Source organism: Chaetura pelagica, unplaced genomic scaffold (assembly GCF_000747805.2).
Source record: "Chaetura pelagica isolate M959 unplaced genomic scaffold, ChaPel_1.0 scaffold555, whole genome shotgun sequence".
In the NCBI taxonomy this organism is placed as follows: domain Eukaryota; kingdom Metazoa; phylum Chordata; class Aves; order Apodiformes; family Apodidae; genus Chaetura; species Chaetura pelagica.
In genome coordinates, this window is record NW_009953297.1 from 195,560 (window position 1) to 208,552 (window position 12,993).

Here is a 12,993-nt window from a genome sequence, read left to right on the forward strand (position 1 = left end):
GGGCAGGGACACCTCCCACCAGCCCAGGCTGCTCCAAGCCCCATCCAACCTGCCCTTCAACACTGCCAGGGATGGGGCAGCCACAGCTTCTCTGGGCAACCTGGGCCAGGCTCTCACCACCCTCACAGGGAAGAATTCCTTCCTGATGTCTCACCTCAATCTCCCTCTTCCAGTTTTAATCCATCCCCCCTTGTCTTCTCCCTCCCTGCCCTTGTCCCAAGCCCCTCCCCAGCTTTCCTGGAGCCCCTTCAGGCACTGGAAGCTGCTCTCAGCTCTCCCTGGAGCCTTCTCTTCTCCAGGCTGAACACCCCAACTCTCCCAGCCTGGCTCCAGAGCAGAGCTGCTCCAGCCCTCCCAGCATCTCTGGGGCCTCCTCTGACCTCTCTCCAACAGCTCCATGTCCTTCCTGTGCTGGGGACCCTAGGACTGGAGACAGTTCTCCAGGTGGGGTCTTGTGAGAACGGATCAGAAGAGGAGAATCACCAGGGGGGTTGGAACTAGATGATCTTGAAGGTCCCTTCCAATCCAAACCATTCCATGATGATAATTGCCCACAAACCTGAGAGCAGGTCTTTGGTAGCCGGGTTGTGCAAAGAGAGGACCCGCAAGTTTGTTCTAGCTTGTGCTTCAGGATCAGTGCTGGTGGGAAACACCATCTGCTGCTTTGAAGGGTTCACTTGCAAATGTTCATCTGGTAAATTCCCATCATGACAAGAAGGAGAAAAAGTGTCCTTTATGTTTTCAGAGTCCTCTTGAAAAAGCAAATGGTCCTTTCCTCTACTGAAAAATGAAACAGTATTTCAGTAACAACCAAAGTGGAGCTGGAAAGGGATTCAAACCTCTTCAGACTCTCCCTAGCACTGCAGCTGTGCCCTTTCAGCACATGCTCCAAAAAGAAATGTGACACATTATTTTAATGACTCTTTCTCTTCCCCTTATGCCACCAGAGAGACCAACTCAAGCTGTAAGTAAAAGACTTGAGGCCCCTCTTTATCAGCGAGAGTAGTTTGAACTATTTCAATCTAGGATGAAAATTTGTATCAGATGAGAAACTGTCCCTGTAAGCTCTGAAATGCTGAATGTTCTGTATTTCATATAGAATACAAGTGTTCCACAACTCACATGTGTGCAGCCACTGCTTAAAAATGTGGGTGAACTGCAAAATAAACCAGGATTTTGTCATGGGGTTGAGGGGAAAGCTACCTGGGAGTTGTGGCTCTGCTGTGGCTGATGGCCTTGTGATCAGCAATTGTCACCCGTGTTTGCCTGGGCTGCTTCCTGCTTCCCTGGGCAGAAGTGATACCCAAACTTCCATCTGTGGTTGGTACAGAGCTGCTGGTGTCATACAGTTCTGGCAGAGGCTCCAGAACCAGTGAGACCTGAAAGGCAGAATGTGCAAGGTGTATTTTGTTATTTTTCTGAATTAAGTGCAATACTTACTGTGCTCAACTTGTCACTCAATGGAAAACTCGTGTTTTTCTAGACAAAGAAATATTTCTTTCATGCAGTTACACAAAACTCTGACATATTCACAGCTACTTAGTTCCCATGCTGTGTTTTCCAATCACAGGCCACCATCTTTCAGCATTAATTGACCAAAGCCAGAGCTGCAAAATGGAACATCACTTTCTTAACTCCAGCTTTCAAAATCTTCTACAATTTCAGCTCTGGAGAAATGTCAGAACTGAGCATCAGTGTTTAAATCTGTTATTAAAACTCACTTTCAGCATGGAGAGTCTAAGTTTTCTTTATGAAGCTTTATGAACCAATGCTCCACATCCTCCTCAACAAAACAGAGCCAGCACCCATCAATGATTATTGTCCATTTGCCACCTTGGTTGATGAACCAGGTCTGCAGTGCATACAGCACAGCTTGATCCTGGCACCTGATCACACCAGGAAATGTCACTTACAACAAATGTACAATTTGCAATGCAACTTATGACAAACAAGATGTAAAGTCTACCTGCAGCTCTCCCAGTTTGTCAGATGTTGGTGAAATGATGGTGAAAAACCCATTGATGGGATGGCTGGGGGAGAGCTGGGCCAGGCCAGTGATTTGCACTTTGCCAAGTGGAAGATGGTCAAGTTTGGACATTACCTCCAGGACAAGCACACCCATATCTGCAAAAAATTAGGAATGGCTTCATCTCAGTCTCAAATAATGTGGTCACGATTCAAGATAATTAAAACTTTAATGTTAACAGGACAGATGTCAGAGGTTAATATAAAGTAATGTCATTAAATGATAATACGGCAGCAGGTAAAGAAGAATTCTACTCATAATACATGATGATAAATAAGTACAAGATGACCACAAAAGGACTATTTATTATCAGACAAGGGGTAGTGGGTTTGAAGTGAAAGTGGGCAGGTTTAGATGAGATTTAAGGAAGAAATTCTTTATGATGAGGGTGGGGAGAGCCTGGCCCAGGTTGCCCAGGGAAGCTGTGGCTGCCCCATCCCTGGCAGTGTTGAGGGGCAGGTTGGATGGGGCTTGGAGCAGCCTGGGCTGCTGGGAGGTGTCCCTGCCCATGCAGGGGGTTGGAATGAGATGATCTTTAAGGCCCATTCCAACCCAAACCAGTCCATGATTCTCACCTATTTCAATGCAGCAATAGGTGCCATTTTATCACAAAATACTGAGACACAGATTCACCCAGTAACAGCTTATGACCAAAAAAGATGCAAGACTTCATCTTGCTTAAGAATCCCTCACTACAAATGCCAAGAGCTCCTTTGCAAAACAAAAAACCTCAGAGTAAGCTTGAAAATGATGTTCTGAAGAAACCATCCTACACTTAACTTTCTAGACAAGGATGAGAAGCCTGAGAAACCTCATTGCTGCAGCCAATGATGTTTCCATTTTCCTACAGCAAAACCACTTGCTCCTCCCTCTGTTTCTCATGGGCTGCTTTCAGCCACACCACACAGTCACATCAATGTGCTCTGCCTGGTGGATATTAAATAATAATTTAAAAAATTAGTGCCCAACACACTCCTCAGGGCTGGTGCATACGAAGCAAAGCATTTAGCCATGGAAAAATCTTGCCAGCATTTCTGGATAACATGTTTAAACCCATTTTAACAGCCCTGCTTCCAGTGGCAGGGGGTTGGAACTAGAGGATCTTTGAGGTCCCTTCCAACCCAAAGCACTCTTGTTCTACGAGTAGCAATATCAGGTAGAGGTTTAATGGAGACTCTAGGTAGCAGGTTTGCATTATTTTCCTGCAGATCTTTCACTAAACTAAGTACCTTAACAACACTACAAGCTCATCTGAGTATCTTTCCATTCTTTATGTCCTTAGAACACTGAAATGCCTTTTTAATGTGTGTAACACTAGAAGTCATCTGATCTTGACACTCTGGGGACTACAGGAGACTTCTGTAAGTTCTGCTCAACCTGACTAGTAGAGAGAGTGATGCCAGCAATTCCAGGCAGAGACCTAAAGCTTCCTGAATCAAGAAAACCACCTAAAAAGCGAAACAAGAAGTAACGGGGTGGTGCTTGACAGGTAAAGAACCCCTCGGCTTTTCTGGGGTCTCCCCACAGCTCGGGCAGTGTCCCTACCTGTCAGGTAGGCAGCGAACTGCCTGGGCCCGCAGCGCACCGGGAAGCGGGCGGTGGTTCTGCCCGCCGCTTGGCCCGCCCTGGAGGCGGGCTGGAAGACGGTGCCGTCGGAGGTTTCCCCCCACCATCTCAGGCGAACGAGGGCGGTGGGGGTTTTGGGGCCCGTCCACAGGAGCCGGGGGACGGTGCAGCGGAGGAAACAGCGCAGAGGACCTTCCACGAGCGGCGGGAGGCTGGGGGGCGTGGGGGTGTCACCTGTGAGGATGAGGGTGTCAGGACGCTGAGGGCAGCTCCCAACAGATCACAGCAGCTCCCCACAGCTCCCCACAGCGCCGCTCCCCGTCACCTCGAGGGGTCTGGAGGGAGGGGGTGCTCGTTATTGAGGGGTCTGGAGGGAGGGGGTGCTCGTTATTGAGGGGTCTGGAGGGAGGGGGTGCTCGTTATTGAGGGGTCTGGAGGGAGGGGGTGCTCGTTATTGAGGGGTCTGGAGGGAGGGGGTGCTCGTTATTGAGGGGTCTGGAGGGAGGGGGTGCTCGTTATTGAGGGGTCTGGAGGGAGGGGGTGCTCGTTATTGAGGGGTCTGGAGGGAGGGGGTGCTCGTTATTGAGGGGTCTGGAGGGAGGGGGTGCTCGTTATTGAGGGGTCTGGAGGGAGGGGGTGCTCGTTATTGAGGGGTCTGGAGGGAGGGGGTGCTCGTTATTGAGGGGTCTGGAGGGAGGGGGTGCTCGTTATTGAGGGGTCTGGAGGGAGGGGGTGCTCGTTATTGAGGGGTCTGGAGGGAGGGGGTGCTCGTTATTGAGGGGTCTGGAGGGAGGGGGTGCTCGTTATTGAGGGGTCTGGAGGGAGGGGGTGCTCGTTATTGAGGGGTCTGGAGGGAGGGGGTGCTCGTTATTGAGGGGTCTGGAGGGAGGGGGTGCTCGTTATTGAGGGGTCTGGAGGGAGGGGGTGCTCGTTATTGAGGGGTCTGGAGGGAGGGGGTGCTCGTTATTGAGGGGTCTGGAGGGAGGGGGTGCTCGTTATTGAGGGGTCTGGAGGGAGGGGGTGCTCGTTATTGAGGGGTCTGGAGGGAGGGGGTGCTCGTTATTGAGGGGTCTGGAGGGAGGGGGTGCTCGTTATTGAGGGGTCTGGAGGGAGGGGGTGCTCGTTATTGAGGGGTCTGGAGGGAGGGGGTGCTCGTTATTGAGGGGTCTGGAGGGAGGGGGTGCTCGTTATTGAGGGGTCTGGAGGGAGGGGGTGCTCGTTATTGAGGGGTCTGGAGGGAGGGGGTGCTCGTTATTGAGGGGTCTGGAGGGAGGGGGTGCTCGTTATTGAGGGGTCTGGAGGGAGGGGGTGCTCGTTATTGAGGGGTCTGGAGGGAGGGGGTGCTCGTTATTGAGGGGTCTGGAGGGAGGGGGTGCTCGTTATTGAGGGGTCTGGAGGGAGGGGGTGCTCGTTATTGAGGGGTCTGGAGGGAGGGGGTGCTCGTTATTGAGGGGTCTGGAGGGAGGGGGTGCTCGTTATTGAGGGGTCTGGAGGGAGGGGGTGCTCGTTATTGAGGGGTCTGGAGGGAGGGGGTGCTCGTTATTGAGGGGTCTGGAGGGAGGGGGTGCTCGTTATTGAGGGGTCTGGAGGGAGGGGGTGCTCGTTATTGAGGGGTCTGGAGGGAGGGGGTGCTCGTTATTGAGGGGTCTGGAGGGAGGGGGTGCTCGTTATTGAGGGGTCTGGAGGGAGGGGGTGCTCGTTATTGAGGGGTCTGGAGGGAGGGGGTGCTCGTTATTGAGGGGTCTGGAGGGAGGGGGTGCTCGTTATTGAGGGGTCTGGAGGGAGGGGGTGCTCGTTATTGAGGGGTCTGGAGGGAGGGGGTGCTCGTTATTGAGGGGTCTGGAGGGAGGGGGTGCTCGTTATTGAGGGGTCTGGAGGGAGGGGGTGCTCGTTATTGAGGGGTCTGGAGGGAGGGGGTGCTCGTTATTGAGGGGTCTGGAGGGAGGGGGTGCTCGTTATTGAGGGGTCTGGAGGGAGGGGGTGCTCGTTATTGAGGGGTCTGGAGGGAGGGGGTGCTCGTTATTGAGGGGTCTGGAGGGAGGGGGTGCTCGTTATTGAGGGGTCTGGAGGGAGGGGGTGCTCGTTATTGAGGGGTCTGGAGGGAGGGGGTGCTCGTTATTGAGGGGTCTGGAGGGAGGGGGTGCTCGTTATTGAGGGGTCTGGAGGGAGGGGGTGCTCGTTATTGAGGGGTCTGGAGGGAGGGGGTGCTCGTTATTGAGGGGTCTGGAGGGAGGGGGTGCTCGTTATTGAGGGGTCTGGAGGGAGGGGGTGCTCGTTATTGAGGGGTCTGGAGGGAGGGGGTGCTCGTTATTGAGGGGTCTGGAGGGAGGGGGTGCTCGTTATTGAGGGGTCTGGAGGGAGGGGGTGCTCGTTATTGAGGGGTCTGGAGGGAGGGGGTGCTCGTTATTGGGGGGGAGTTGTAAAGGCAGGAGGTCCTCTTTGCTGGAAGGTGGGAGCAAAGGGGCCAGGCTTGTGTGGACAGGCTGGAGTGCCCTGTAGAAATGGGGTGCTCTGTCCTGAGTGGAGTTGGGGAAGACTGGGGGAACTGGGGCTGGGGTGTTTGCTGCTGGGGTGTTCCAAGGTGGGGGGAACTGGGAGAGGGGACCTTCATAGGTGAGATGCTTATTCCTGGGGGAGTTATCAGGGAAAGGGAGAAAGCTGGGGAGTTTAGGGTGAGGGGATCTTTGGGGGTGGGGTGGCTGTGAGTGTGGAGGGTCTCCCTGGACAGTGACACGATGGAAGAGACCATCCAGCCTTCAGGCTGGCCCTGCTGTGGGCTGGATTGCTCAGCAGTGCCCATGGAGAGCAGCATCTGGACCAGGCTTCCCCAGCCACCTCTCCCTGGCAAAGGAGGCAGGAAAAAGTGTTCCTGCAGAAAGAGAAGCCTCAGTGCTGGGGGAAGGTGGCTGGGACTGGGCTTGCTCCTCAGCAGCACTTTTCTCCAGGTCCTTTTGCCATGTGTGTTGGAAGAGAGGGTCTGATGCACAGGGATTTATCCAGATGATGCCTGAAAGTCCATGAAAACCTGGCTGGGAGAGAGAGGTGTATTTTAAATGTTATTTTTCTCAGCAGCAGACACTGTATGAGACACTGGTGAGCTCTGCCAAGTGACTTAAGTCCCTGCTTCAGGTGATGGGAAATCTGGGATAGTCTGGTACAAATTGTCAGATCTTTGAAGCAGGAGTGAGAACATGTTTTGGAAATGCTGAGAGAAGATTGACCAGTGTGTGGATGGTGACTAAAAAGAACAGACTGGACAACAGCAACCTCTGCAAAAGCTTTATTCTCTGGTGATGAGTCAGAGGGAGAAAAGAGGTTACAGATGGAGTAGCTTTGAAGGGAATGTAGTTGTTTCACCTCCAGAGGTGTGAGGGAGAACATTGTTTCCCAAGCAGCTACCTAGTTAAGGTTAAAAGAGAGCAAGATGACGTTGCAGCAGAGTTAGGGGAGGGAAGTTATTGTTGCAGAGAGAGGCAAAGGAAGGCAGCAATAATCGTGGGGACTTGGGCTCAGGGATCTGAACAGAACAGTTTGGCAGCTGCTGTGCAGAGTGGGGAGAGTGAAGATTAGAGCAGAATGGTAGAAACACCATTTAATCCATGAAAGGGTAATAGATTAAAGCTGGAAGAGGGGAGATTTGGGTTAGACAGTGGGAGGAAATTCTGGGCTGTGATGGTGGGGAGACAGATTTCCCAGGGAAGCTGTGGCTGTCCCATCCCTGGCAGTGTTGAAGGGCAGGTTGGATGGGGCTTGGAGCAGCCTGGGCTGCTGGGAGGTGTCCCTGCCCATGCAGGGGGGTTGGAACTAGATGGTCTTGAAGGTCCCTTCCAACCCAAACCATTCCATGAACACATACATATTATATCTGGAGAAAATGCTTTTTTTTCAGGGCTGTGGGACTTTTGGTCTATAGGTGGTTGATAAATTATGAGCTCTGAGGTCTGGGTTGTGCCAGAGACCAGGGGTTGGTCCTCCTGGGGAGAGCCAGCCTGTGCACAAGAGCTCTCCCTGCGGGGTCCAGGTGGGCACTGCACGATTCCTGCAGGGTATGAAGTGCTCTGTTTGGAGGATAAAAATACCCTACAATTCCTACAGGAGATCTCCCCTGCCTTGATGCATGAAATCAGATAACTACAAGAAGTAATGAAAAAGGCAGCTACTCTGCTGTGATGGAAATAAACTGTTCAGGTGTTGATGTATGGGAGAGGACTATTTCTCCTCCCCTTTAAAGCATAGGTTTAAAACATTTATTTCACATCCTGTTATTTATATTCTATTTAAACAGACAGAATACAGTTCTGTAGCTAGTATATGGAGTAATACTAACAAATCTTCATCAAACACTAATTTCTTTTAATAGGAATTATTTTAAAGCTAAGTTTCATGGAAGTGCTTAATGGAATGGCTTTGAGGCAAAGCAAAGTTGTATTTAAGGATTAAATTATGCTGTTAGTATACAAATAGGCATGGAAATTAGAAAGAAGGCCTTTGAGAGGGGGTGGTTCCCTCAGGACTCCTCTCTGCTCTCCTATGTCTCTTGGTTATCTGATATGGAGAAGAGGACCCATGGGTTCTTGTTTCCTTATGTTCTGTTGAGCTGTGGGTTTATAAGCAGATTCCTCAACCTCTAGTTGACCCTTTTGTGTTGTGGAGAGTTTTATGTTTCACAGAAGTGCTGGTGGTTATGTGCTACATCTCAGGCTAGATTTAATATTAGATATATTACTTAATTAGCCTGGATCTGTTCAGAACAGAGTTAAGCAAGCAAACCCTTGCACTGCAGTCTGCCCAGCACACAATTATTCTGGTTTAGGTGAAGAAATAAAGTTTTGATTTCTTCCTCTTGTTTTATCCTGCTTATCTTAAGAGGCTCATCCCCTGTGGTTATTTTGTGTAATTTTTAATGTACCTTTTAATTCTTTAATGTGTTGTAAACTTTATCAGCACCCCTGATAGCACAGCCAGCAAACAGCACGATTCACTGTGTGTTCAGTTATGTGTTCCTACTGTAACAAGAAAAACTTCCAACGTTGGTGTTTAGGTGGCTTTAAAGAGGATGAATATCAGTCTGCAGTGTATCTTGCTGCTGGTGTCAAATTCTGTGACTTGTTTCCTGAAGGCAGGTTTAAGTAAAAAGTCGAAAATTAATTTCCTGCCACGTAGGGTGATCCAGGCTCTGCTGTGAGAGCTTGGAGTCAGAAAGGTGCAGGAGCTGAGGTGGTTTTGTGTGCTTCTGTTGGCTGGTTTCTTACCGAATTATCATAGAATGGTTTGGGTTGGAAGGGACCTTGAAGATCATCTCTTTCCCACCCCAGCTTTCCCACTCCCACCAGCCCAGGCTGCTCCAAGCCCCATCCAACCTGCCCTTCAACACTGCTAGGGATGGGGCAGCCACAGCTTCTCTGGCCAACCTGGGCCAGGCTCTCCCCACCCTCACAGCCCAGAATTTCTCCCTCCCATCTCAGCTCCAGCTCCCTCTGCCAGCTGGAAACCCTTCCCCCTGCTCCCATCCCTCCCTGCCCTTGTCCCAAGCCCCTCCCCAGCTTTCCTGGAACCCCTTCAGGCACTGGTGTTGTGGTGAGCGAGAGTCGGACACACAATACTCATAGAGTTATGGTGAATGCTCCATTTTATTGTTAGGTACATCAGTATATATAGGTTTATTACAAAGATCATTACGTCTTCAGTATGCTAACTGATTGGTTAGTAATTACCTATTGCTCACGCGTTATGACGAGCTATAACTTTGATACTTTAGGTGCTATAGTAAGTTACTATTTGGATACTTCTTCTGCTAAACCTGCATCTTGTTGAATATGATCTTCTTTGTGGTCTTTGTGGCATCAGCATCTCTAACTGGTCCTGCTTCAGTTCCTTCTTTGTATTCTGCTGTTACAAAGTTCCTTTAACCTGTTACTAAAGTGTCCTTTTCTCCTGTTTCTTGCTCGTACAGCACTTCTGTTCCCTGCACGAACAGCTCTAGTATTTTTCCATGTCCATTGCTGTACAGAAATTCATCCACACACTGGAAGCTGCTCTCAGGTCTCCCTGGAGCCTTCTCTTCTCCAGGCTGAACACCCCAACTCTCCCAGCCTGGCTCCAGAGCAGAGCTGCTCCAGCCCTCCCAGCATCTCCAGGGCCTCCTCTGGCCTCTCTCCAACAGCTCCGTGTCCTTCCTGTGCTGGGGACCCCAGAGCTGTTCCCAGCCCTACAGGGGGGTCTCAGCAGAGCAGAGGGGACAGTCCCCTCCCTGGCCCTGCTGGTCACGCTGCTGGTGACACAGCCCAGGACACAGGTGGGTTCTGGGCTCCATGTCATGTGGAGCTTCTAATCCACCATAACCCCCAGGTCCCTCTCCTCAGGGCTGTGGTGATGCTGAGCTGCAAGATGTATTTCCCACGTTGGTGTTGTCATTTCGGAAAATCCATCCTCATTATAGTTTTTATTAGAAAAATAGCAGTAAAGGCTATTGAGTTACTAATTTAATGAAGTGCTGACAAAGTCCCCATGATATTTGTTGCTTCACTTGCTCATTGCGGGTAAATAAATGACAATTGAGCATTTCCAGGGGCATGAAGATGGGTTTTAGGATGTCAGCCTGTGGGGTGTTTTTGCAGTTCAGTAAAATTTATGCTCGTGCAGGGCTCGTTAGCAGCAATTCCATCTAGTAATTTATAAAATACTTCCTGTCTTGCTGATCTTCAGAGGGTTTTTGAATGTTCCCTGTTAGGGAAGCCATTATGAAGGGAAGTTTGATTTCTGTCGTTCTGTAATTCTATAAACTTATTTTCTTTTCCCTTCCAAATGCTTTCATAAAGCTCTGATATGAAATCTGATATTGCCTTTCAGGATCAGGAGTTCTGCCATCCTTCCCCTTTGAAGCAGCAGAGAGTGCTTTATAATCACATTGTAGTTGCATGGAGCAGTTGTAGTTTTGGTTTACAGCTCTGACATGGAGTAAAATCCCTTTCAAGGGTGATGTTCCATTGTGTGAGGCACTGCAGCATCATCTGGGGATCATGGAATCTTTGAGGTTGAAAAAGACCTCTAAGCTGATCAAGTCCAACCATAAATGCTTGTGATGTTAAGTGTAAAAAAGGACACATGAAGTGGAATGTGGAGACAGCAAAGTACAAGTGCTGGTGAGGTGAAGCTGTCGTGCTGTAGGCATGGCTGTTGTTGCTGGAAAGGGGTTGTGGCAAGGTGGTGAAGTGGCTGTTTAAGTAGGTTGGTGCATTGGAGAGCTCCAGCATTGGTCTGAAGATGGAAGGTGGGCAATGGATGTTGGTTCTACCAGCTGGTGTGGCTCAGGCTTTTAGTCAATATCTACAAATGCCAGAAAAGTCCAATGGGCTGAGAGAGTTGGGGGTGTTCAGCCTGGAGAAGAGAAGGCTCCAGGGAGACCTTAGAGCACCTTCCTGTGCCTGAAGGGGCTCCAGGAAAGCTGGGGAGGGGCTTGGGACAAGGGTAGGGAGGGACGGGATGAGGGGGAATGGATTAAAACTGAAGGAGTAGAGACCTCAATGTATATAAGAATCTAAAGGGTGAGTGCAAGGAAGATGGAAACAGGCTCTTCTCAGTAGTTCCCAGTTTCAGAACAAGGGGCAAAGGACACAAGCTGGAACATGGGAAGTTCCATTGAAATATGAGGAAAAACTTCTTTACAGTGAGGGTGACAGAGCCCTGGGACAGGCTGCCCAGGAAGGGTGTGGAGTCTCCATCTCTGGAAATATAAAAAACCTGCCTGGATCCAGCCCTGTGTAAAGTGCTCTAGGTTATCCTATTCAGTGGGATAGTTTGACTAGCTGATCTCTAGAGGTCCCTTCCAACTCCAGCAATTCTGTGATTCTGTGATTTAGGTGAGACATGAGGAGGAAATTCTTTGGTGTGAGCGTGGTGAGACCCTGGCCCAGGTTGCCCAGGGAAGCTGTGGCTGCCCCATCCCTGGGGGTGTTGAAGGGCAGGTTGGATGGGGCTTGGAGCAGCCTGGGCTGGTGGGAGGTGTCCCTGCCCATGCAGGGGGTGGGACCTGAGGATCTTTAAGGTCCCTTCCAACCCAAACCATTCTGTCATTTTATGATTCTACAGTTTGGAGTTGTCAGCCTGTTTGTGCAATGGTATCATTTACTTGTCTCTGGTTGTGGATGAAGCTTGTGGGAGATGTGGGTGACTGGATGTGACCATCACCTACACATTTGCTTCTGAACCCCATGAGTCTGTAGACTCAATAGTTTCTCTTTAACCTTTTCTTCTCCCTCCAATACCTCTCATTTCTCCTGTTGATCTCATACTAAGCTGTATTTTGGTTCTTGGACAGCAGTGCCCACAAATGGACGTGGAACTTCAACAGAGGCTTTGATACACCTGGGAACTGGAAAGGTTACTTCATCTACATTGGTAGAGGATGACCTCATTTATATTTCATTGGTGGTTTGACTGTGCCCCTCTGTTCAAGCTGTGGGCTGCATTTCAGCTGTGTGGCTGCTTCCAGCTTAGCTGTGTTTAAGTTAATTCTACCCAGATTGAGCTGAGTTTATCCTGAGCAGGATGCAGCTCAATACAAACAAGTGCAAGATTCCACAGTCATGCCAACGAAAGAGAAGGTGATTAATTATAGTGAGAAAAACCAGTGTGAGTTACAGGCCTTTAAAATTCACACTTTTACGAGGAACAAAACTAATTACAGTTAGAGAAACATTTGTTTGCTGTGTTAAGCATCTCATGTTTATAAATCTCTTTTATTTCTGGGCTTTGGATTTTTTGAATTGGAAGCAGGGCTGATAAAATGGGTTTAAACTTGTTATCCAGAAATGCTGGCAAGCTGATTTTTCCATGGCTAAATGCTTTGCTTCGTATGCACCAGCCCTGAGGAGTGTGTTGGGCACTAATTTTTTAAATTATTATTTAATATCCACCAGGCAGAGCACATTGATGTGACTGTGTGGTGTGGCTGAAAGCAGCCCATGAGAAACAGAGGGAGGAGCAAGTGGTTTTGCTGTAGGAAAATGGAAACATCATTGGCTGCAGCAATGAGGTTTCTCAGGCTTCTCATCCTTGTCTAGAAAGTTAAGTGTAGGATGGTTTCTTCAGAACATCATTTTCAAGCTTACTCTGAGGTTTTTTGTTTTGCAAAGGAGCTCTTGGCATTTGTAGTGAGGGATTCTTAAGCAAGATGAAGTCTTGCATCTTTTTTGGTCATAAGCTGTTACTGGGTGAATCTGTGTCTCAGTATTTTGTGATAAAATGGCACCTATTGCTGCATTGAAATAGGTGAGAATCATGGACTGGTTTGGGTTGGAAGGGGCCTTAAAGATCATCTCATTCCAACCCCCTGCATGGGCAGGGACACCTCCCAGCAGCCCAGGCTGCTCCAAGCCCCATCCAACCTGCCCTTCAACACC

At 49.6% G+C, this 12,993-nt stretch overlaps 1 protein-coding gene across 1 annotated transcript in view; it reads right to left on the bottom strand.

The window, feature by feature from the left end:
* The window catches only part of C2CD3 (C2 calcium-dependent domain containing 3), a 54,405-nt gene extending 50,605 nt beyond the window's left edge, over positions 1–3,800 (bottom strand). Inside the window, 4 exon segments of the mRNA XM_009997981.1 lie at positions 560–777; positions 1,204–1,379; positions 1,967–2,124; positions 3,572–3,800. Coding sequence (XP_009996283.1) covers positions 560–777; positions 1,204–1,379; positions 1,967–2,122 — 550 coding nt within the window. The 5' untranslated portion in view covers positions 2,123–2,124; positions 3,572–3,800.
* Positions 3,801–12,993: the final 9,193 nt, after the last annotated feature.